The 21,539-nt window shown below is 37.3% G+C and overlaps 1 protein-coding gene across 1 annotated transcript; it reads left to right on the plus strand.

Moving 5' to 3' along the window:
- The first annotated feature begins 654 nt into the window (after positions 1-654).
- LOC125245179 (NACHT, LRR and PYD domains-containing protein 3-like) lies at positions 655-20,086 on the plus strand. Its single transcript, XM_048155674.1, is given in 10 exon segments — positions 655-1,145; positions 3,401-3,676; positions 6,670-8,462; positions 8,464-8,492; positions 9,289-9,462; positions 9,562-9,735; positions 9,832-10,005; positions 13,992-14,165; positions 18,664-18,710; positions 19,195-20,086. Coding segments are annotated over 9 exon segments (3,369 nt in total). The 5' UTR covers positions 655-1,145; positions 3,401-3,420; the 3' UTR covers positions 19,743-20,086.
- The last annotated feature ends 1,453 nt before the right edge of the window (positions 20,087-21,539 follow it).

Genomic DNA, 21,539 nt, shown 5'->3' on the forward strand with positions numbered 1-21,539 from the left:
GACATTTGGAAATTCCAGTTGTACTAAACTACAGGGTGAAACTTGTACCAAATGCTCAAGTTTAAACCTCTGACAATATCAAATCCTTACAGATGTGTCTTTACGGTGGTTGATTATTCCTGGGACAACAATCTGCTGTTCATGAGCACTGTATGTCCCTACAGAAATTATTCTCACTAACATTATAGTTCATTTGACTGCATACATCAGTACTGATTCTAGCTATCAGTTTGATCTTAATGTGAAATCTGAAGGGAATAAGTTCATTCTTCCTGGTGCATTGAAGGGAAGAATGTAGTAAGTAATTCTAAGCCAGATCTTCTAACAACGAGAAATTGAAACACTCAATGTAATGGCACACAGTTTGTTTTTGGTAACAAAGCTTATCAATTTTTTTTGCTCAGGTAGATATTATTTGGCTTATCTAGCAATATGAGTAGTGTCAGAGGATAGGATTACGTGAAACATCATTTAATTATGACACAGACCAAGAATTCAGTCCCCGAAACTAAAAAATGTGATCAATTCACAGAATAAAGTAGAGGACATACATGAGGCATTTGAGGCCACAGCAGTTCTATTGCCAACATTTCAGAGGAAGTGTACTGTATGTAATGAGGAAGGTTGTTTTACAAAATCGAATACACTGTTAGATACACTGCTAGCCTCCCAGAGAGGAACATGGAAAGTGATTGCAACGGAGTGTTGTTCATTTGTCTCAGACAACACTGGAAGAGCAGTGCACAATTTAGCTAAATTTTAACATGAACAGGAGGCTAAACTTAATAAGGATCTTTTCTCCTTTGAGTGGGACACAAAAGGGCTTTTGCATTGAATAGTTCTAAGAACTAGCCACTAGGATAGTTCCCGGACCAAGTTCCTAGTTGCATTCACACTGGAAATAGGAACTCTGAAGAGGCCGATAGAGGCGTCTTTAAGTGCAGCATTTACAGTAAAAACCGGTGGATGGAGGATGCCGTGATCGGAGCTGTGTGTTGTGGGTTTTGTGATAATGGAGATGGAATGTAAACACAGAATTTACGTGACTGAAGAAGCAAAAAGTGGGGCAAAAAGACAATCTCCTATGACAACTTTCAATATTCCATTTCATTGAGGCGGAGAAAACACAACCCTGCAGACAACAGGTAAATGCCGTTATCGCTGTTTTCCATGTTCAACCTGTATGTTTTACTTTAAGAAAGCAACCATACATTGGAGTTTTTTTCTTTGTTTTTATATTTTATTTCATAATTATTTATGGTAATTTCTGTAGTTATCATTTGATATAATTATTTCATTTACACAATTTATTCACTTTATAATTTAATAATTTAACTGTTGTTCATGTTATTTTATGTTTTTATATTACTTATTTTACTCATTTCCTTGCTCTTGCAATGCTTGCTATTGTTGTTTAATCTTATGATTGTGTGGTTTGAAGGGATGTTTGTCTTCACGAGTTATAGGTAGGAGAATGTCTCCATTTCAAGGTTTTTAAAGGGGTGGTTCAGTGTTTTTTTTTTCTAGGCTTGATTGTGTTTTTGGGGCACAGTTTAACATGTCTTAATGCTTCGTTTTTTTGAAAACGCTGTATTTTTCATATATTTTACCTTTATTCTACACCTCTGTTTCCACTATCATATGAACGGCTCGTTTGACTTCCTGCTTCTATGAAGCCACTCCCTCCGAAATACACAATGTGCTCAGATTGGTTAGCTGGTTGGTAGCTGGCCCAGTGTATCGTGATTCGCTGAAGCGTCCGGAAACGACACGCCCCTTTCCATCCGTTGCTTCAGTGGAAATGTAAATAATGGCGTCTATATTGCTGTATCAAATTGAGCCGAATCAGACCCAGATGAAGAGGGTCAAGCTGCAATCATGGCTTTTAAAGGACGCTTATGAATGGTATTTTATTTATTATTTGTGTCAAAGTGTTTAGATATGCTGTCACTGCTGTTTGTTAGCTTTCAATATACAGTTTTATCCTGATTAAAGCTTTACTGTAGCCGAATACATGACTGAGTAGTAGCATTTTTGTAAAGGTAGTGTTTAATTTATAGCATGAACAACTGTTTATCTATGAACATAGAAGTTTGTTGGTGTTTGTAGAATTTAGCTAACTGGCTAACGAAGCAAAAACAAGTTGCTCTTTGTTTATGTCCTTGATGCAACCAAAAATAGCAACAGAACTATATGTTTAAAAGACATGTACAAACAATAAAACGCACTTACAGTTTGAAGCCAATAAACAGCAGCTTCTGCTTTTAAAGTGGGAACTGCTTCATCTTTCAGTAAAAGCCTTTGTGCAAATCCAGCATTGAACTCGTGTAGATTCTGGAAGCTGTCTTCAGCACTGCATCCAGTGTAGAAAATATCACAGATTATAATAGGTTCTATATCTTTTGACGCGTTGCTCGCGTCCGGTGTACACAACTCTTCTGCTTCCATTATGCTGCGTGACATGGCCTCGCCCACTTTGTTGCGTGTTCTCAGGGTTGTGTTTTTCAGGGTTTATGATGATCACCAACCCGGGAAGAAGCTCGCTGTAGTCCAAACCGGTCGTTTTTGTAGGCATTAAACTGCCATAACTTTAAAAGACAATATCTCCCTTTGCATTGAACTTTCAGGGCAGGGCGTGTGTTTAGGCGAAGACTTCATGAACGTTCGGTCACAGTGTTTTATTTACTGTTGGTTACTAGCTTACCAACACCACCATCATCTGCTCTAACAACTTTGAAGGGAACACCTAATTCTCATTTGTCTTTTTTTCTTTTCTTTTTTTTTGCAAACTTTGAAAAGGTTTGTATCACATTTGGATGGAAACCAGGTAGTCTAAGTGATTCTCCACATAGTTTCACTCTTATGTCACGACTCCTTTTGAAAAACTGATTCTAGTTTTATATAAAAATTCTGGTTTAACAGGTTAAAGTTCTGAAAAAAACTTCCCTCTCCACAGTTCTTTATAAAAGCACAGAACTGAAAGGAGTTTCACAAAAGTTCAGTGGAGGAACAAGAAATATCTACATAATTATTCAGTTCAGTTTATTTATTTGTATAGCTCTTTTCACAAAACATAATTTCCAAGCAGCTTTACAGAAAATGCATGTCGACGTTATAATACGGTTGCTAAGGGAATTCTGGGTGGTTGCTAGGGTTCTCATTGCTAGCATGTTTCAGATAGCTACCATGCAAAAAGGAGCATTAAAGGGTCCCTTTAACAGATTTGGATCGACCACCAGATTTAACAGATATAAACCAGATTTAACAGTTTGGATAAGGTTCTTCTGAGAGACCTGATCCAATCACAGCTTCATTTTCGTAATCCAAATAACATTTGAATGCTTAGGTCCACATGTTAAGAGTGAAACTAATTATTGATCTATTTCTTTTTGTTCTGCAGCTGTGAAGTAGTGAAGGGCAATGGCATCTGTTGAAGAGCTGCTTGAGAAATCACTGAATGAACTGGTTGAAGCTGAACTGAAGAAGTTTCAGTGGCACTTAAAGAAACATGAGCATATATCAAATTCTGATATGGAGAATGCAGATAGGTTAAAAACTGTGGATAAGATGGTGGCATGTTTTGGACCAGAAGAAGCTGTGAAGATCACAGTGGAGATCCTGAGGAAGATGAACCAGAATAATCTAGCTGAGCAGGTGGAAAACATTCACAAGCTAGGTAACATTTAATTCACTGTGACTGTAATGTGATTGACTGTTTATGTGATGGTTTGAGTTAAAGGCATAATATGTAAGAATTTTGCAGTAAAATATCCAAAAAAACACTAGGCCAGTGTTACATATTTTGTTCACTTGAGTACTTACAATATCCCAAATGTTTCCAACTATTTGTAAAGCAAGAGAAAGTTGCTTTTTTAACCAAGACTCCGGGAAGTGTGAGAAGTCGCCTGTCAATTGCGTCATAACCGCGTTACCCTCGGTTTCCGGTTTTATTTTGTAGAAACCATGGAAACACCAAAGAAGCTTTAATATTTTACATGTTTTATTAGACAAAGGAACAACTGTTTGGTTACATTTATAACAGAAAACAAATTATTGTTATATAGTTTAGACTTGTTGTTTAAATCTACTTTTCTTGATTTTCCGAGAGTACAATGCTTTTATTGTCTGGCTATCACCAGACCAAGCTCAATTTAAAATTGAACATTGGTCTGGGGAGTTTGCTATGTTTTTCTACTGCACAAGAGGCATGATCAGCGAGCATTATTCACGCAATTGGATAGTCCTTCAACCAATCAGATCAACGATCCAGGTGACGTACTTTGCAGAGCGACGCGAAAACTCCAGACAGGTTTAGTTTGTATTGATTTGTAGCATTGATCAGCAGTTTGCAGAAGCAGCAATGGCATCGAGCGATTTTTGCAGATTGTGCAAAAAAAACATGAAAGTGAGTGGTATTTACACCCACTTGAGCGATTTGTTTGCTAAACTAAAGAAGTCATTCAGCATCGTCGAGAGGTTAAAAGGAATTGGATTGACGGTCGTGCTTGCCGTCGCTTCTCTATCGTCATTGTGTTATACCCGCCAATAGCGAGCAAGGTGAATAAGCCAGTCTATGATTGGTTCCCGCAAAAGTGTAACAGAGAGCAGCAGAAATGAATGTACAGGTTTCCAGACTGAGTTGCCGGCCGAAATCAAATCGCCGGCAGATCAGGCTGGGTTTACCCAGTCTAATGCTTTTACCATGCCTCAGAGAAAAACACAATTTTGTCAAGTAGCTAAATAATACAGCATTTTCTCCATCATACAATATGTTTTAAAATTAGTCTCATGCCATTTATCAACACAATCCACCCAGCATTTATTATTTTATTTATTATTGATATTCTAAAAATCGATCTATCTTACTGCAGTGTGCAACAAATGTCTCACAGTGGCTGGCGAGTAACGTTATAACATCATTTTCAACACAGTCAAATGTATTTAATATGATAAACAGCACTGCTTTACCCCACATATACGCTTGACCAGAAGAAGTGGTGGCTTAATAAATGTCACGTTGCTCGCGAGACGTGTGTCGCGTTTGTCTCTCATTAGCAATCTCTCCAGAGGCCTCGTTCAGCTCCAACATCACTCAGCCCTTCTCTGCTTTCCTGCTACAGTAACGTTAATAATCTCATCCATGAACATGATTTCTGCCTGAGTCCCATCCCAATTCTTTTTCACTGCCTATGAGGTGAAGATGACATCTCCTAGATTCCGTGCTCAAGCTCAGCGTCATCAAGCTTTTTTTAGGGTTTGAGATTGTCCTCACTGCTGAACACAAGATCCAGGGGGTGGGGTTGGATCTAGATCCAACTCCTCCCACTTTACATATCCCTTAACCTGCCCGACTCTGCCCCCTGAATCTCAAGTGTTCTGCAGTGAGGGGCTACTGCATTCAAAGGCAATTTCACTATCTGAAAAGTAGAGAAAAGTTCGTAGTGTTTCAAAAAAACATTTAAAAGCTTTAATATTAATAATAATAATTTGATACATTTATATAGCGCTTTTCTGGGTACTCAAAGCACTTTACATATGGAAAGGGGAATCTCCTCAACCATCAGCATCTACCTGGATGATGCGATGATAGCCATTTTGCACAAGAACGCTCACCACACACCAGCTGATTGGTGGAAGGAGACAGTCAGTATATTGGGATGATTAGGAGGCAATGATGGACAGAGGCCAATGGGCAAATTTGGCCAGGATGCCGGGGTTACACCAAGTCAAAGGACATCCTGGGACTTTTTATGACCACATAGTGTCAGGACCTTGGTTTAACATCTCATCCGAAGGACAGGTTTAATAACATTCAGTTTCATCTTGTGCTACTATATTTCATTTGGAACTCACAAGTGAAAATGTCTTATATCTTATTTTTCAGTGTAGCCCACACTTTCTACATGTAACTCAATTTTGCCCTGTTTAGTCATTGCTTTTGGAGCATTTGCTTGTAAGTGTAGTGAGGCCAACAGGCAGTGGCATCTTTCCTGACCTACGGTTGTAATAAAGATCACATCTTCCAAATTGGCATAGGATAATGTACCAAAATTCCTGACTTCCACAACAATCTATGACTTATATTTTTCATATCTGCCATCACCCTCACTGCTTCTATCCTCCTTGATCTTCAGATTCTTTCTTTCTTACTACGACCTTATTTTCTGATGCACTGCCATCACTATCATCAATACTTTCTGGAAAAGTTACAGCTTTTCCTCTCTGTCTTCTATAAAACTTAATAACATCAACCTAAAACACAGGCAAAAAAAGGCTTTTATACTGCCTGCCAGTAATGAACAATAGGCAGCTATACAGAAAAAATTGATCCCCTATCTTTATTGTAATTTAAATGCGATTTTCTCTGCTTCATTTACAAATGATGATACAGGGTTATGTTGATCTAAGTGACAATCCAATAAATGCTCTAAAGGAATTGGAAAAAGAAAGCTGTTTTTTTTTTTTTTTTTTTTAAATTGAGACCAATTGCATTTGAGTCAGCTTTAGTCAAGGCATTTCAATCACCTTATATGTTGTCAACTTCAGTATAATCAATGTAAGATGTGCATGTAAACACTATTGCAGTAAGTGTGTGATAAATTTAAATATAGTAGAAGCATAAATTTATGACGACTTAGTCTTTGCTGTCTTTTTTTCTATTTCTTAAAGGCTCAGCTGCAGACAACAGTCAAGCTACTCTCCATGATTACACAGAGACCAGCCGCAGACTGAAGAACAAATTAAAACAGGACTATGAGCAGATATTGGTTGGTAATTCACAGACGGGTCATCGGGAATACCTGAATGATCTCTACATTGATTTATATGTGGTGGAGAATGAGACTGGAGGAAGAGTGAACGACCATGAGGTGATGCAGATCGAATCAAATCACAACCAAATGACTGCCAAGGAGAAGCCAATCAAGTGTAATGACATGTTTAAAGTCCAGTGTGACACAGGTCGACGAAACAGAAAAGTGCTGACAATGGGGAAAGCAGGAGTGGGAAAAACTGTCTCTGTCAATAAATTCATCTTTGACTGGGCTGAAGGAACAGAAAATCAGGATATAGTTTTTATATTTCCACTTCCATTTCGTAGATTGAATTTTATTAAAGAAGAGTACAGTCTCATGGGACTGCTTAACAAATACTTCTTTAGGTGTCCTGAAGAATTGCCCTCTCTTCCTGAAGGTGATGGTAAAGTTATGTTCATATTTGATGGGCTGGATGAATGTCGCTTTCCTTTGAGCTTTAAAGAAGATGACATATTTACAAGTGTAAATGAAAAAACAACAGTGAGTAAGATAATAATAAACCTTATCAAGAGACATCTGGTTCCCTCTGCTCTCATCTGGATCACATCCAGACCAACAGCAGCCAGTCTGATACCCCGTGACTACATTGACCAGGTGACTGAAGTGCGAGGATTTAATGATGAACAGAAAGAGCAATACTTCAAAAATAACAGCAGTCCTGAGGTTTCTGAAAAAATCATCAGTCACATCAAGAAATCCAGGAGTCTGTACATCATTTGCCAAATCCCTGTCTTCTGTTGGATCTCTCTCACTGTTCTTCAGCCTCTACTGGCTCGAGAAAGCAATGACAAAACACCAACAACTCTCACAGGGATGTATACAAGCTTTTTAATGTCTCAGCAGCAACAGATGGAAAAAAAATACTGTGATGACCCTGAACCTAAAGCTAATGCAAGGTCTTTTGATCAGATTATTCTGAAGCTTGGGAAACTGGCCTTTCAACAGCTGGAGAAAGGAAACCTGATTTTCTACAAAGAAGATCTTGAGGAATGTGGACTAGATGTCAGCGAAGGATCGGTGTACTCTGGGTTATGCACTCGAATGTTTCAGGAGGAGAAGGTTTCAAAAAGAAACATTTACAGCTTTGTACATCTCAGCGTACAGGAATTCCTTGCTGCTCTTTATGTGTCTTTGATTTACAAAGAAAAGAAAAAGAACCAATTTCTTGAATCCTGGAGAGAAAAACTGAAATGGAATCTCTCCAAAAAGCAACTGTTAAAACTTCATAAGGCTGCAATCAACAAGGCTTTACAAAGTGAGAACGGACACCTGGATCTTTTCCTCCGGTTTCTTCTGGGTCTCTCACTGGAGTCCAATCAGAGTGACCTGAAGGAACTACTGCCAAAACTGAATCTGAAAGCAGATAATGTGAAAGACACTGTTGAGTATATCAAAAAGACAATAGAGAAGGAGAAATCAGTAGAGAGGACCATCAATCTCTTCTACTGTCTGAGTGAACTGAAAGATGACTTTGTGGAGGAAATCCAGAAGAATCTGAGCTCAGGAAATCTTTCAGCACAGAATCTCTCCTCTGCACAGTGGTCTGGTCTGGTGTTTGTGCTCCTCATGTCAGAAGAGACTCAAGAAAAGTTTGAACTTCAGAAGTACAGAAGATCTGAGGAAGCACTAATGAGACTGCTGCCAGTGAAAACCAGTCAAAAACACCAGAAGAGCACTGTAAGAGTATTTATTGCATTCATTTCTCGTTTGTTTGTTTATTTATTTATATAGTACCTTACAGGTTACACAGTAGCTCCAAGCAACAAGCTCACAAGCACCTAGCACTTGTACTCCCACACTCTTATATCTTCTTCAAGTAGCAAAGATTATCATGGTTTATACCTTTCTTGATGTAATGCGGCCTTGATACATAAAGTCTGGGCATGGAAAACAACACCTCCAGACAAACGTTCCATGCTCTCTTTGCTTTTTCTAACACACCCACTCTACAGCCCGTCTCCTCCGATGTTTTTTCCTACCATCAGTATTCCCTGTAGGTCGAATCATCTGAGTGGTAGAGGTCTCACAAGCCAAGGATGAAAGTAGGATTGTCCAGCACCAGAGAGGTTGGGTACAGCTGAACGGATATTAAACAATGCTTGACGATCATAAGTCCATAGTCTGGCCATATCGAGGAAGTAAACACAATAAAACAAACAAAACAAGATGAGAAGCCAACACACCACCAGACACCATTTTGAATCTCTATTTATATGCTTGAATCTGTATTCTGTATATCTGTATATACACTGTTAGTCTTTTGTAACTGGGCCTTCATTTTACATGGGTGATTTGTTGGACTAAATGTAATGTGTATGATGATATAAATACTGGTTTGATGTTTTATGAAGAGAAAATTGTTTTAGCTTTAGCTTTGCTTCCATCAATACAGTCAAAGTTTTTTTTCAAGATCCAGATTATAAACACTACATAATAAGCATTACTGTTGCTGTTTATTTTGTTCTCTACACAGGCTACAGTGCTGCAATCTCACTGTCCAGTCCTGTGAATGTTTGTCTTCAGTTTTACAATCCACAAAATCTGTCCTGAGAGAGCTGGACTTGAGTAACAATGACCTGCAAGATTCTGGAGTGAAGCTTCTTTCTGATGGACTGAAGAGTCCGAACTGTCAGCTGGAAATACTGAAGTTTGAGTTCAAATACTTTATTTTTTTTGCAATTATTATTAAAAATCAAACTGCTAAGATTTATTTTGTATGCAATTACATTGTGTTTTTCTTCTTCAGATTTCCAACATGTAATCTCACTGCTCAGTGTTGTGAAAGTTTGTCTTCAGTTTTACAATCCTCAAACTCTGTTTTGAGAGAGCTGGACTTGAGTAACAATGACCTGCAGGATTCTGGAGTGAAGCTTCTTTCTGATGGACTGAAAAGTCTGAACTCTCAGCTGGAGATACTGAGGTTTGAGCTCATATACTTTATTTTTTGCAATAATTATTAAAATCTCACTGCTAAGATTTATACTGTATGTAATGACATTGTGGTTTTCTTCTTCAGATTTCCAACATGTAATCTCACTACTCAGTGTTGTGAAAGTTTGTCTTCAGCTCTACAATCCTCAAACTCTGTCCTGAAAGAGCTGGACCTGAGTAACAATGATCTGTGGGATTCTGGAGTAAAGCTTCTTTCTGATGGACTGAAGAGTCCAAACTGTCAGCTGGAGATAATGAGGTGAATGGTTTTAAATCAATTAACTATGCTATAATCAGAGACGGACCTAACCAATAAGCAAAGTGGCAGTTTAGGGCCCCAGGGAATCGGGGGGGCCCCGTCTGATTTGGTAAAACATATTTAGCAAATGCTCCAGTGCGTATTTGTGTTTGCACTCTGGAGACTGTCAAAGGTTTTTGCAGCATTGAGCAAAGTAGACAATCACAGACATATCTGTTGATTTCTTAAACGCAATGGCCAATCAGAAGCGTTTAATTTAGTTTTTATTCAATGCTTACCTTAGTTCCATGACAGTTTTCCAACATCTTTCCACCACACAGTGTCCTCACTCCTAACTAGTAGCCATATCACCCTGTAGCCCAAGACTGTTTGCCCACCGAAGCTAAGCAGGACTGAGCCTGGTTAGTACCTGGATGGAGACGTCCTGGGAAAACTTGGTTGGTGCTGGTAGAGGTGTAAGTGAGGCCAGCAAGGGTGCTCACCCTGTGGTCTGTGTGGGTCCTAATGCCCCAGTATAGTGATGGGGACACAATACTGTCAAAAAGCACTGTCCTTCGGATGAGACGTTAAACAAAGGTCCTGACTCTGTGTGGTCATTAAAAATCTCCAGCATCCTGATCAAATTTTCCTATTGGCCTCTGTCCAACATCATGGCCTCCTAATCACCCCCTTTTATTGATTGGCTTTATCACTCAGTCGCCTCTCCACCAATAAGCTGGCATATGGTGGGTGTTCTGGTACAATATGGCTACAGTCGCATCATCCAGGTGGATGGTGACTGAGGATATTCTCCCTTCCATATGAAATCCACTTTGAGTACCCAAAAAGTGCTATAGAAATGTAACAAATTATTATTAACTGTTCCTATCCCAGCCTGGGATAGGCGGCGGGAGTACTCTGGCTTTGGGCCAAATTCTGAGCTTGGAGCTCTCCCCTCAGACAGCACACCTGATTATATGTAAGTGTGAACTAGTGACCTATAAGACAACAAACTAGAGTTACAAAAGTAAAAGGACTGGAATTTACTTATGGCCCCCAAATCACTAAGTCTGCCCTGGTAATAATAATGTTATCACAATATATGATTTTGTCCCCAAATGTGACATCTGCTCTAAGTAGAATGCCAGAACAAGAAACAAAACATTTGCAGGAATGATATTTTTTCATATTTATACAGAAGTCCTTTTTTTATAATTTATTTATAAACTTTTCAAAGCATTAACAGAAAGTTTCATACAATAAAAGATATAAGCCGAAATAATTAATACATAGAATATTAAAACAATGACAATGGTAATAATAATAACAATAAATAAAATAATAATTACAAAAATGGCAAATAAACTTTAAATAATATACTCGTTTAGATAAGAACAATATCATTGTAGGAAGAAATAAATATATTCAAATAATAACAATTAAAGTCAAATACATAAACAATAATACAATTCAAGGCTCTGACATATTTGTGGGCAATGGTGATCATGTTTAAACCAATCAGTTTAACAAACTTAATTACTATGATCAATTAAGTGGGAGAGTCTTCATTTTTTTCAAAGTATGTGATCATTTACCTTATTTGTCAATAATACTCCATGTTTTGGTACTCCAAAAATAGCAACTTCAACACCGGGTTTTATATCTAAGTTAGTAGTCACCCAGCTTTTGATAATCCCAAAACATATTAAAAAAGTCTACCTTGTTACCTTTGCATTGATCACACAAATCATCAACATTAGGGTAGATTTTTGAAAGTCTACATATTTATACAGAAGTCTGACCTATGTGGACTGCATAAGTCTAAGAAAAATATTGTTTTCGGTGGAGGGACGAGAATGGACTGTATGAAGATTGAAATTGTGAAATGGCTTTAAACAATTACTAAAGAAGCTGTAAAATGCTCCCATTTCATGCATGGTTTGCTTCTGACAGCAATGAACAAGCTAGCAGTGCCATCTAGTGTCTCAGTCAGGGTCCAAAATTAACACTACACACCAAATGGTGATTAAATGAAATGATGTTACTTGTCAATTGGCTGGGCAAATTTGCTACGAATTCAAACAATGCATAGTTGAGATAATGGTATATGGCTTAGTATGTATATAAAATTGTGAAGGTTGTGATGTAATCATATAAATATACATTCTGACATGCTCTGTTTCAGAGTGAAGCATGGTACTGTATTCATTTACATGTGAGCAACTCATGGATCATAAAATGGATCTGAAAATGCAACATGTTCCAAACATTTTCCTAATTTTGTAATGAGAATTGTATATAAATCTTCTCAACAATTCTTCTCAGCATTGAGGTGTGTCACTGGTGTTTTATTCTCAGTTGCTACCAGAGGTTTTCTGCTAAAATAAAAGCTTTAGTTATTTTAAATGTGAAGTTATTTATAAAAGTATTTAAAAATTATTTAAGGGAAACAACTAATTTATTAGCAACTAGAATTTATTTTAAAGTAATGAATTTGAACTACTAGCAAATAATAATTTATTTTAAAATAACATTCACTCTTGTTTGTATGATTCTGTTAATGTTTCTTGTCTAAATGTAAATGATAGATTTTCGATTCAAAACATTAAAATCTGAAGAAAAAAGTAATCACTTGAAATTACTGCTGGCTACTTTTTAAAAAAAGTTTTTAAAAAAGTTAAAAATAATAAATAAATATAATAAATTATAAATAATACATAATTAACGGCTGAATAGGTATAAATGTTCAAATAATTTCTATAATACAAATAAGTATAAATGTGTCTGATGACTTTACTATGTTTAGAAAAGTAAATGAATACTTTTACTCTGGTACACTTCCACAGACACTTTTGTTACTTTTGTGATTGAATCTACAGAAAATAACGGTAACACTTTCTATGAAGACCATACTTATAATGACTTATAGCTCCATATACACTTATTTATAAGTAAGTATTAGTATTTTATAAACACATAATCCATATTTATAAACACACATTAAGACCTATACTGCATTATAAGAACAGTTATAGTTACATTTATATTATTTTTTATAATTACTTATAAGTAATGCATTTTCTTTTTCAATGCTCATGCTCATAATCCATTATTCACTGATTTATAAGTATTAATTAGTCAGTTGTATGGTTCCATGAATGTATTTATAAAGATGCAACCTGCACTGCTATGTATTATATTATAGTTACAATGACTTTTTAGTAATTCAATTTATTTCTGTCAAATAAGTGAATATTTTGTTATTAATAGCCATGTTGTGTTCTTATAAATACTTGTAATAATACAGTTACTAATCTCTATAAATGCATCACTGATGGCTTTAAGTAAAGTGAAAACACAGAATGCAATTATTGTTTACTTGTGAGTATAACTAACGAACAATATTCCTGTAATAATAATTCCTGTAATAAAAATAATAGGGAACAAACAGAAATCATTCATACAAACAGTTGAAAAATTGTATTTACATAGCAAAACACTGCAAAAATATTAATAATAATAATATAGAGTATAATAAAAGTAAAAAAAAAAATAGTATAAAATAAAAATTACCATTCATGACCTCTAATCCAAACATTAGCCGTTAAAGACATAATTATTAATAACTAACTAACTAGTACAGCAAACAAGTTTTTCTGGAACTATTTTATACTTGGTCATTTATAAATCAGTTTATAATGCATTATGACCATGTGCATTGAAAAGCAAATGCATGGCTTATAAATAAATTTAAAAATAATATAAATGCAACTATAACTGTTCTTATAATGCAGTATAAGTCTTAATGAGTCTTTATACATATATTTATAGTATAGTAATACTTATAAATAAGTATAAATGGGGCAATAATTCATTATAAGCATGGTCTTCATTGAAAGTGCTGCCAAAATAACAGCTGCAAATAGAAACTGCACAGGTCAGTGTGTGATTTTAACATATGATTGACAATCTAATGTCACGTGGACTGTTGATGTATGTCTTTGTAGATTGTCTGGCTGTATGGTGACAGAGGAAGGCTGTGGTTATGTGTCTTCAGCTCTGAGTTCAAACCCCTCACACCTGAGGGAGCTGGATCTGAGCTACAATCACCCAGGAGATTCAGGTGTCAAGCTGCTCACTGATAAACTAAAACATCCGAACTACAGACTGGATAAACTCAAGTATGTAAAGTACAAAGAGTTTTGATTGAACAACAGCATAACAATCTTTATTTCTTTCATACATTTATTAAAAGTTCTTATTGAGAATTTACAGAGGTTTAGCTCTAGTTATACTATAGGGCTGTTAAATGCTTCATTCTGATTGGTTGACAAACATACTACGGTGTGCAGTTTTTCCAGTGAACGCACAGCTAAAGTAGTTCCAGGCAGGTCTTGACTACATTACAGTTCCAAATCACTTTGCAAAATGGTTTCAGTTATTTCAAAGGTCCTGACAACCCACAGCAGCAAAAGAACCAAAACCCACAAAGACACTGACCAAGCAAATAAATATAACAATTTTTGCTCTCCTAACTTGAAGTTGTAGAAACCAAACCATTAATTGTGGTTTTAAACTATTGTTTTTTTTTTTTTTTCCAAAACATGACAAACACTTCACGTTTTTGAATTATTTTTCTTTTTCCTTTGTCCTTAACAAAATAAATATCTTAATAGAAAAATTTATTTCTTAGTTTCTGCATGTTCAAACAGATGATATTGTTTCTAGTCATGAAACAGGTTTGTTTTGCCTGACTGATGCAACATATATTTGGCACAGTTTCCAATGCAGACTGCAATACTAACAATATTACATGTTTTGTCTCTTAGAAATGCACATTTAACAATAGCTGGAGTTGACAGTAGTAGTAGCTTGAGTTAGGATGCAGATGTAAATTTGTTCATTAACAAAAACAGTAACATTGTGAAAGTTAGTACAACATAATTTTTATATGGTAAAATTTAAATATTATTAGTTTTATTAAAATTAACCATTGGTCTTCCATAGTATCAGTCACCTTCATTTATATAGTGTTTTTTACAATGCAGATTGTGTCAAAGCAGCTTTACAGTGAAAACTGGAAATCATTATAACAACAGTTTAAACCATGCATGCAACACCTCACTACCATGGTAAAATGTAACTATGTGGTATAAAAAGATGGTTTTTTGTCATCAACTTCTTGTTGCGTGTGAGAGTGTCAGTGTATCCAAGGACTACTACTTCTTGTTTTGTCTAGGTAGGTACATGATGTGCATAATGGAAAAAGCCCAAGACACAGATGCCTCCTTCACCCTCAGCAGCCATCTCCTGCTCTTCCAAGCCAGTAGAGTACTGTCTCTCACTTCTTTGAGCCGCTGAAGAGCAAGAGAGATAACACCTCTCTAACTCTTCAACAAGCTTCATCTGAGACCACCACGATCTCAGTCTCTTCTCAGTGAGAGGGACCGAGCCACTGGGTACAGATGCCTGTCCCTCTTCCCTCTGGAAAATAGACAAACAAGATTGGGGTTTCCTAAAGGGGAATGTTCACAGTGCGTGCAACCACCTTCATCAAGAACTGAGCATGTGTGTTCTTCAGCCAAACAAACAATGCACAAGTTGTGTGTGATCTAGTGTCAAAAAGCTTTGAACACAAATCCACACCCCACTCGAAATGTTTGCTTACACAAGCCATTTTTACCTTATTTTGAACAATCGTTGCTTCAAACAAACATTCTCTGAAGACAAAAAGAGGATGACATGTCATCTATGTGCCCCTTATATACTTTCTGGTCGCACTGGTATGATGTCATAGGTTGTCGCCACCCAGTAGGATTGCTGTGATTTGACAGTTGCAAAAAAAAAAAAAAAAAATCTGTGTGTGTATTTACTAGTGCTGTCAATCGATTAAAAAAAATTAACAAATTAATCGCACATTTTTTTGAAATTAATCGCGATTAATCGCAATTAAAAGACTGAAACTTTTTGGATATGTAAATGTAAAATGTAAATAATTAATGTAAACTCAAGACAAAGAAACTATTTAAATTCAAAATATGATTGTTTATTGGAATTTTTGTTTAACTTGTAACACAGATTTTCTCATGTAAACAACATACCTGCAATAAACCATCAATATCCTCCAAATTAACTGTTGGCTTGAAAGCCATATTTATTACAGAAATAAAAACACAGGCATGTAAGTGCCATTTGAATTTCAAAACAATCAATGCCAATAAAAAACAAAAATGATTTCCATGTTGAATTCTAAGTGGACTGCAAAAAAATTCCAAAGTATAGTCATTGCAAATATGGAAATTGGAAAATAATAATAATAAAGGAATGAATACAAACAATTGTACTCATTGTAACGTTGTATTGCTGAGAGTTGAGAACATTAATTATAAAGTAGAAACTATTTTGCTTAGTCCTCCTTTACATTCAGCCAGTTGCTGAGACAGACCAGTCTGTTGACATTATCAGGGGACAATGTGGCCCTTTTCTTTTGAATGATGTGACCTGAGAGTGAGAACAGTCTCTCACAAGGCACCGTTGTAGCAGGGGTTGACAGATACTTGCATGCTATTGGTGCCAGCCTTGCATGTGTTGCTTCTCTCTTTTTCCACCACTGTAGTGGACAACCCTCCATGTGCAATTTGGGCTCTGCTTTGTAGCGGTTAAGACACTGTTCTATGGACTCTTCCTCTTCATCTGACTCTGAATCAGAAGAAACCAGCAAGACAGAGATCCTTCTCTTCTTTGGTGGCTGTTGGTCTGTTGTCTCTTTAGACTATTGATTTCCAGGACTCTGTGCCATTAACAGCTTGCTTAATGAAGCCCACACCTCATTCCTTTCATCTTTGGGAAGACACTTTAGGTCTTTAAACCTTGGGTCAATTGCAGTAGCGATCTTCAGCCATGTGAGATTAGTGCTGTCCTTCCTTTTAGATAGGTCTGAAGTAAAATCATTTTTGAATTTAACTACATAGGCTGGATCATCCTCTGTGGACTCCATAATTTTGAACAAGTGGCACAAGGCTGGCAATACCACTGAGCAGGAGATGTACTGCTCTCCTCCCAGCAGTTCAGTTACATATCTGCAATGGAAAGCACAAGATGTTGCTATTAAATGCAAAGAAACTAATTTTGTGCCAGTATGTAACATGTACACTTACACTCTCACACTCACTCATTCTCTCTCTCTCTCTCTCTCTCTCTCTCTCTCACACACAAACACACACACACACACACACACACACACAATTGTATTTTATTTACATTACATTGTTCAACACCATATTTATTTCTTCTTCACCTTTTTAATAATGTTTTACACTAATCTTAACTTATTTTTATTTTTGTTTTACGCAGCATGCCTTGGCAGCGGGCACACACGCACACACAGATTGGGGGATAGTGAAAACAGACAAGAGACAGAGAAAATAATATTAATCTACCTGCAAGGTTCAAGTAGTTCCTCCAGCTTTTGCAGTTTGGCGAGCTCCTGTGTAGTCAACATGGCAACATTGCTCTTTTGCTGAGCCAGGGTAGTGGTCAGTGGAGATTTGTTTCGCTGAATTCGCTTGACCATCTCTAGGGTAGAATTCCATCTAGTCGTAACGTCCTGAACGAGAGATTCTTGTTTCTGTCCACATGCAACTTGCTGTTCCATTAGTTCGTGAGCGTTGGATGGACTATGCTTAAAGTGCCCAACAATCTTGCGACATTTAGCTAGGACACTTTCAAATCCACTGCCGTGAATGGAAACTGTGACAGTTCATTGCAAAATGTGGGCCGTGCAGGGCAGGTGTTCAAATGGAAGTAGTCTCGCGGCAGCAACCATATTACGAGCACTGTCAGTGCCAAGTGTGCTTAACTTGTCCTCGATTTTCCATTCTCTTGCCACATCGAGAAAATGATCCGCACATGCCTCAGCGTACTGTCGTTCCTCAGTTTTAGACACGGTTAGTGCGAATGAATGCAATTTCCATTCTTTATCAACGAAGTGCGCTGTGATGCCTAAGTAGTTGTCATTGCTCACAGAAGTCCAGTGGTCCCCTGTCAGTGCGATGTGTGTCGCTTGCTGTAATGTGTTCATCCTCCGTGCCTTCTCATCGTCATACAAAGTGTGTATTTTTGACATGATGGTTCCTCTTGAGGGCATATTGTATGAGGCGTCTCCGGATGCAGTTCTAATGATGTCCCGCAGTCCATCGTCATCTACTATGTTAATGGGTCAGCAGTTTTTAGCTATCCAAATAACCAAAGCATTCATTACCTTATCACTTACAGATCTTGTCATTTTACCACGAACGCACTCCTGCAATTTACATTGGCGAGGCCCCGTAGAGATGGTTTCGGTGGGGTGTTTTGCTTTTAAGTGATATGCCAAAGACGAATTACTTATGTGGTAATTAAATTCGGCTTTGCAAAATGCAGATTACTTTTGTTTTATCCACAGAACCATCCGGCAGAGTTTTATACTGAAACTTTCCGTCTAAAAGTCCTTCCTTGGTCTTACCCATATTTCTTTGCACGTTGAACACACATGGGCCACAACCGGAAATAAAAAAAACTGCAACCGCGTTAATTTTTTTTAACGCGTTAAATATTTCAAATTAATCGCATGCGTTAACGTGCAAATTTTGACAGCACTAGTATTTACTGATTAACTATGAGACCCTGTGTGTTTTTCAGAGTGGATCATGGAGGAGAGATCAGGATTACAGCAGGAGTACGCAAATGTATGTATAAACACTCACACACTTACACACTATCCCTCACTCACACACTCAGACACACGCTCTGTCTCACAGTCATGCACATACACAAACACTTTCTCACACACACACGAACATGAAGAGTTCAGATACATTAAAAGTTTAGATAGATTCATAATTCCTGACTCTGTATTACAGAAAGATCTTAACTTTAGAATTCTATCAAATCTGTTCGATAGCCATGGCTATTTCAGAATGACATTTCTTAAGTGCATTAGCATCATTGGTTGCTTGGCAACAGACCTGAGAGTTAAGTCCCGAACTCAAGCTTTCCTAACTACAGATGAGATTTTGTAAGATAGGATATGAATCCTAAATCAAGGTAAAATTTGCTTCTGTAAAACGAATTTGTGAAAAATCCTAAATTAACTTGTCAGACCTGAACTTAATAGCTATGATTGAAAGTTTCTGTAATACTGATACCCCTGATGTGTTTTATCCCCATCAGATTCCCACCAGCTCACTCTGGATCTGAACACAATGAATAAATGGCTCCAGCTGTCTGAGGAGAACAGAGTGATTACATTCACTGACATACTACAGTCGTATCCTGATCATCCAGACAGATTTGATTGTTATGCTCAGGTGTTGTGTAGAGAGAGTGTGTGTGGACGCTGTTACTGGGAGATTGAGAGGAGTGGTGAGCGTGTGTCTTTATCAGTGTCATATAAGAGCATCAGCAGGAAGGGAGCAGGTGATGAGTGTGTGTTTGGATATGATGATCAGTCCTGGAGTTTGATCTGCTCTTCCTCCAAATACTCATTCAGACACAATAACAGAAGGACTGAACTCTCTGTAGAGTCCAGCAGGAGAACAGGAGTGCATGAGGAGGATCACAGGAGAACAGGAGTGTATGTGGATCACAGTGCAGGAACTCTGTCCTTCTACAGCGTCTCTGGAGACACAATGAGCCTCATCCACACAGTCCAGACAACATTCACTCAACCGCTCTATCCTGGGTTTTGGGTTGGTTATAAATCATCAGTGAAACTGTGATGATGAATCAGAATAGACTGTAGAGACATTCTACCCATAATCCCTTGAGCTGCATGATAAATCCATGACAGTCACATGCTGGCATAACTAGGTAATAGGTGTGTTCGACATCGACTGCGGCTGGATGTAACCAATCGGCGGGAGTAGCTGCGTGTAGGCGGGGAGGAGCTGAAAACGGAGATGTGAAGTCGGACACTTTCTGCTTTCCGTAGTGACGCTCGTGCTGCCTTTGCATACTTTTTATCACAGTGAAATAAATGCAATATTTGACTAATACACTGATGTTTCAGAGACATTTTCATTCAATACTTTATGTACTGCTTACAGCATCTGTTTGTACAAGAATAAAGTTCAATATAAGTATATACTATATAAAAACTAATGTAGTGGGGTCTAAGTTTTTTATCAGTTTTATTTTAATAAACATGACAAAATATAACATTGCAACTACATGAAAAGAGCAGATTTTTGAGCATTAGTGGAGCTGAAGGTGTGACAATAAACACAAAACACGTGATCGTTGTCATGCGGTGAATCCGGCCAATCATGAAACAGCTGTGTCGTCATCAGAGCTCGTGCAGCTCCTCTTGAGAAACTGCGCTGGCTGACTCAGGCGGCTGATCTCGAATCGCTCTCACGGTACTTTGAAGCCATACGTCACAGTCACATGGTGACGACGCTGTCTCAAGTCAGACAAAATTTCTTACCGGCATGCACTGCTTCAAGTCAGCCGCCGATTGGTCTGTGCGGCGCTGCATCAAGTCCAACAAGCCTAATCCCAGTTTCGCCTGACAGCAGGCCTGCGAAGACCCGTTGTCCCACAAAGATTATTTAGAAAACAGGTGTTTTCAAGCATATGTCCTGCCAAATATTGCAAAAATTGGATTAAATTTACATTTAGAGAGAACGCTAATAAAATCTATTTTTGTGTGATATTTTAAAATAAAGTATTTATTTCTATGAGTATGCTTGCATGCCATCAATGTGGATAAAATATTTAATATTTCTCATTATTTAACAGTTTCAGGTACATTCAGTCTTGTTGTTTAAAAAAAAATTATGCAAATGTCATTTTCAATTACATAAAATCAACATAAATACACTATATACATTTTAACATACCCAATGCATGCTTTTTGTTTTTCAAATATTTTTGAATTTCTCATCTTGCCAAACCTTATTTGTCACTGACCCATATTTCAAAGTTAATGCTCAAGTTCAAATAAAATCATCCACCTTCTCATTCTGATCTGCAGGTCTCTAAGCGCATTCGGAGGATGGAGTTATTGATGCAAAGTTCTGATTGGGTAGATCAATCATCAATCATCAAATATATAAACTTAATAATTAAATGATGATTTAACGAAATAGTCAAATTATCATTTTAGGCCGTTTTTATCATGCTGATGTTAGTTAAGTGTTCGTTCTTTAAATAAGTTTGTTTTTAGTTATTTATTTGATGCTATAAAAACGCAGGTTTTGACATCATGATTGACAGCTTCTCTAGTCACTGAAGCACCAATGGACTTTTCTCTGGATTTTTGGGAGGAGATTGAAGCTTTAACTTTAATTTCTAAATTTCCAGAACTGTTTATTTCACACAGACATAATGAGTTGTCCTTCAGTATTAACTGGGACCTTGATATCGTGGCGTCACTACTGCGCAGACTCGGGCTCCAAGTTCACAATCCGCAGACTCGAGACTCAAAGGGCCCTATTTTAACGATCTAAATGCAAAGTGTAAAGCGCACGGCGCAGGTGCACTCAGGGCGTGTCCAAATCCACTTTTGCTATTTT

Source organism: Megalobrama amblycephala, linkage group LG14, assembly GCF_018812025.1.
Source record: "Megalobrama amblycephala isolate DHTTF-2021 linkage group LG14, ASM1881202v1, whole genome shotgun sequence".
Classification (NCBI taxonomy): Eukaryota; Metazoa; Chordata; class Actinopteri; order Cypriniformes; family Xenocyprididae; genus Megalobrama; species Megalobrama amblycephala.